At 37.7% G+C, this 4913-nt stretch overlaps 1 protein-coding gene across 1 annotated transcript; it reads right to left on the reverse strand.

Annotated features, from left to right (window-relative positions):
• Nucleotides 1-225: 225 nt before the first annotated feature.
• Nucleotides 226-1170, reverse strand: LOC101418551 (olfactory receptor 8S1-like). The gene has a single exon (XM_004453747.2). The coding sequence runs from the start codon at nt 1168-1170 to the stop codon at nt 226-228; it is 945 nt and encodes a 314-aa protein (XP_004453804.2).
• Between the last annotated feature and the right edge of the window lie 3743 nt (nt 1171-4913).

Genomic DNA, 4913 nt, shown 5'->3' on the forward strand with positions numbered 1-4913 from the left:
AATGCAACCAAATGAAATTCCATGGAAAATGACTGGATGAACATGGGCATTAGACCTTTTGCCAGAATGAATCTGTTCTAAAGTATTCTTCTCCACCTCACCCCCACAAAACTGTTAATTTCTAAGACAACTTTTTGCATCCATTATCAAGGAAAATCAAGACACAATCTTATTGTCCATTCATGAGATATATTGCTATAATAAGCTCATTCCAAGTCATCCTATTCAAGCCAACTGCTTGATATATTGGAGATATTTTCTCAAGGTCCTTCTCACAGCAGCTTTCACCTCATTGTTTTTCAAGCTATAGATGAGTGGATTCACCAAAGGTGTAATCACACTGTACTGCACAGAGAAGATCAACTGCAATGGTGAGCCAGAATCTGGCAACAGATAGTGGAGAAAACCCGAGCCATAAAACAGGAGCACTACAATGAGGTGAGAGGAGCAGGTGGAGAAGGCCTTGCTTCTACCTGAGGAGGAGCTAATGCTCAAGATGGTGGAGACAATGAGGGTGTAGGAATAAACAATAAGGAAACAGGTGCCAATTCCATGCAGTAGACCGGAGCAGAGAAGTACCATAAAACTGGTGGATGTATCAGAACAGGACAGAGGGAAGAGAGAGGGCAGATCACAACTATAGTGAGGGATCAATCTATCACCACAGAAGTCCAGGTTGATAGCTGGAAAAATGTTGATGACTGCACCCAGAAAGCCCAGGCCCCAGGATCCCCATACCAGTCCCTTACAGAGCTGGTTGTTCATCATCTGTCCATAAAGCAGAGGGTGGCAGATGGCAACATAGCGGTCATAGGCCATCACTGAGAGGAGGCAGGCTTCTGTACCCCCAGACTCATACACAAAGAAGACCTGAGCCAGGCAACCTCCAACAGAGATGGTTTTCCTTTGAGACAGGAGATTTTCCAACAGCTTTGGCACCGTGGCAGTAGAGAAGCAAAAATCCAGAAAGGAGAGTTGACTCAGGAAGAAGTACATGGGTGTGTGGAGATGAGGATCTACCCTGACAACCATTAGCATCAACAGGTTCCCCATCAGGGTCAGGAAGTAAATTCCAAGGAAAAGCACAAAGAACAGAGCCTGGACATGGGGGTCAGCAGACAGTCCAAGAAGGATGAACTCCAGAATGGTGCTGTGGTTCCCTGTGACCATTTAGAGATGCTGCTGTCTAGAAATAAATAGGGACAGATTGTAACCACTATTTACCACATTCATTACTTAGGAGGGGGTGTCTTCCTTCCTACTAACTTAGAGTTCCTATATGCCCTCACTGATTCCTTTGAATCCTTTCATCCTGTGTTGATATTTTCTTTAAATCCTAACCCTGGATAAATGTCACCATGACATCATTTTATGGTCTACTTCAGAGATGGGTGAAGAAGTTTATTAATATTCTTAATCAGGACTATGACTGGTAATTGTCTATTTTTTTAAATCTGTAAATGTGCTCTAAAATGACCCTAAACCTTGTAGATTTTAGTTGATTTCCTAGAGAGGACTTTTCAAAACTTGTCTTCTTTACTCTGTTACTTAATCTTTTACTCCCATTATAAGCTGGTCATAATGATATTATTTGGTGATGTTAGTTTTTCTTCTGTTTATTTTTTATAGTCACTTTCACACGAATTGTCCATTTCATCTTTGTGACAAAACTGAAATAAGGAGACACTAGCATCTCTATGCATAGTATGCTTGTATTTGTGTTTTGAGTATCATAATATGTTTTTATTCGGAGGATGGAAGAGTAGGAATAAGGGAGTAATTTTCTGCGTGCATTTTGCTGTAGAGAAAAGTGATCATCAGAAGTTGTATAACTTGTACAAAATGACGAGTTGAACAGTCGAGATTTGACTCCATTATGAGGATTGAAGACAAAAGGTCTTTACCATTCGGTGTCTGCCAATCAAGTTTTGGTTTTTGTATCCTCTATCATCTAATTTCTACTCACTTTTATGATTGTCAAGCTACTATTCTATTGAGGGCCTCAAATCTGGGGGCAGACTAATATAATCCCCTCTAATCACCAAGTGTGTATATTTCTCTTTTAAGTTTTCTCACGCATGTGCTCCACATGAAATGCCCTATATTTCAATCTAAATATTATTTATATTTTGCCCCTCACCAAAATTACATTTTTCTTTTGTGAACTTCCTTTATCAAATCCTTTCCTGAAATCACCTGTAAATGTAACAATTGGACAACTGTTATCTTTGATTGTCAGATAACTGATTAGCCTTCATAAACACTTTTGATTTTAATCCCCAGAACCAATTTGGGGCAAATCACTGCAGTGAGATTTATCAAATAAGGAAAGAAAAGTGTTTGATATCTTAATGTTAACATCATTATTCCCACTCTTACCTTTCTGATTTCTAGAATATGCTTTTTGTATCCTTGTCTGATTGTTCCCTGTTAAGGATTTCTTGGACATTCCAGCTTCTTGGCACAGTATGATGTAATCTATCCATTCACGATAATAAACTCTTTTCCCTGTATGGCAGTAGATGAATCACTATCTTACTATAGCATCTAGTGTAGCATTTGTATAGTGTATTTCTTTTTACCCCCTTTCATGACATTATAGTTTCTTAATAGCAGTGATTGGGTTCTAAATTATTTTGGATCCAGGACACTTGCCACTATGAAGGAAAATGTGTGTAGTAGAATTCCAGTCAGTATTTGCTAAAAAAAAAGAGAACATAATTAAATGAATAGTGCAGACTGCATAGTTCATATTTTGGGGGAAAAAATCTCCTAATCCACAATCTTAAGAAATATTGAGCACCAAGGCAAAGTGAAAAGTGATGACAAATGTTTGTGAGTGTGTGTGTCAGTGTGTAAGGGTGTCTGATTTTTACCACTATGGAAGGTCAGTGAGTGGACTTTACTTGCACACCTACTGTCAACCACCACATCCCTATACCCAAGCAGTCATCCCACTGTCTCTTGCCAACTTTTATCTGTACTAGTGTAGTGTTTAAACCCATATGGTCTCCACCACCTAGCCATCGATCCCTCATCATCCATTTATCCTTTAGTTGATTCATCTACTCATGTATTCATTTTGTAATACTTTCCTTTCCTTAATAATCTACTTTTCTATTTGTTTATTCTCCTACCTTCTATTTGTTTATTCTCCTACCTTCTTTCCACCAACCCGTTCATTCAGATAGCAAATATTCACAGATTTTCTGCTATACATCAGATTTTGTTAGTCAATGGGAGGAAGACACCTGTGGTTGCCTGGATAAAGAATTTATGATTGCTACTAACATCAACAACTTGAAAACAGCCACAAATGCTTTTGTTTGTTATCATTTGTGCAAAAGTCCTTGAGCTGAAAACAACTCCATCTGCTTTACCCCTTGCCCTTAATAGCAGAAGTAAAAACTAACAGAGTAGTGAGGATTTGTGTATGTTCTTTGTTCAGGCATCAATATTCAGCAGAAACAGCTTGTGCTCTCCTGCTCCCCTGCCTCCGGACATTGCCTTCGGACAGTGTGATAAGAAATACAAAGTTCTAAAAGCTAACCCAAAAATTCTTGGGCAAAAAGCCCAGCCCTAAAAATTATATATAGTAGTGCATCTCTGATTAAGGGGAGGAATTAATTAATTAAAAAGCTCTGCCACTTAACTGTGTTTAAGTGTAGTTTTCTTGTGCCATCTCTAAATTGCTGGAGAGTTAGTAATACAAGCACTACCACAGACAACCTTGTAGAGACCAATGTCCAACTCTTATATAAAATTCTTTATTCCCCTTAGCTTAAATATCACTTATCCTTAAAAGCAAAGGCTTAATTCTCTCCTTAGTCTTTTTACTCTTGCCTAGCTTGAAATCTACTCTGGCCTGAATACTCAGATTGTTCTTTTTCATGAAAGATTGTATCTGCCTTTTTAACTTCACAATGTCTTCCCAGTGCCATTGACCTTTTAGTTTGCCCTATAATCTGTATCATTGTCATGATATCATTGTATCATGTCTGTTGTTAGGAGTGCTCAGATGACTCACAATTACATTAAATTCTGTACACCCATCTGCCTACCCAATCTTGTCCTTTTTACTTACTATCTCACTATTAATATTGAATATTCATACAACTCCCCAGCCTACTGGATCTTCTTAGATTAAGTATATATACCAGCTTTTCCTAGTAGGATGTTACACAACATAATGGCTAAAATACTAATTCAGCACTGAATGCAATGCAACCTGCACAAAAATTCTATTTTGAGTATCTCCTCTTATCTCAGTATTTGTCAAATCCTGTTGGATGTGTACAATTTCCCTGGTGCCTAAACCAGTAATCAACAACAATAAAACAAAAAATAAATTGAAACCATTGTCTCCAACAATATGGACACTTCTTTATTTGTAATCTGTCTGAATTAAATGGAAAATTCCTTTGATTAATTTGCTTTATGCTCATCTTACGCTCATTTTTCTATCAAGAGGAATCAGAGTGCCTTCATTTCTCACTGAAATTGAGTGGCTCAGCCCAGGTCTGCATTGATTGGAGAAGGAGTAGTCTGCATCTTTACAGTGAGAGGAAGGATCAATGCAGAAGTTACTTTTGTGTGATCCTTCAAAGGGAAGCTGGGTTTACCAACGTGTATGTGTTAGAAATATAAATTAATAAAAATTTATGGATAAGTGGTTATTGAATTTGGGGGTCAGCCCATTCTGTCCTTTATTCACATTTAAGCATATGACAGCACCTCATAACCATTCATAATATAATACATTCAGTCCTAATGAATAATGAGGAGGAGAATGCTAATGATAATGAAGAAGATAACGCTAAACACCATTCCAAGGACTTTACATGTATTAAATTACTTATTTCTTGCACCAAACCTTTCAGATAGAGACCATTTATATCCTTATTCATTCTTGT

Source organism: Dasypus novemcinctus, chromosome 12 (genome assembly GCF_030445035.2).
Source record: "Dasypus novemcinctus isolate mDasNov1 chromosome 12, mDasNov1.1.hap2, whole genome shotgun sequence".
Classification (NCBI taxonomy): Eukaryota; Metazoa; Chordata; class Mammalia; order Cingulata; family Dasypodidae; genus Dasypus; species Dasypus novemcinctus.

Excerpts from the sequence above, each read along its gene's own strand:
- LOC101418551 (XM_004453747.2), bottom strand. The coding sequence starts at position 1,170 with ATGGTCACAGGGAACCACAGCACCATTCTGGAGTTCATCCTTCTTGGA.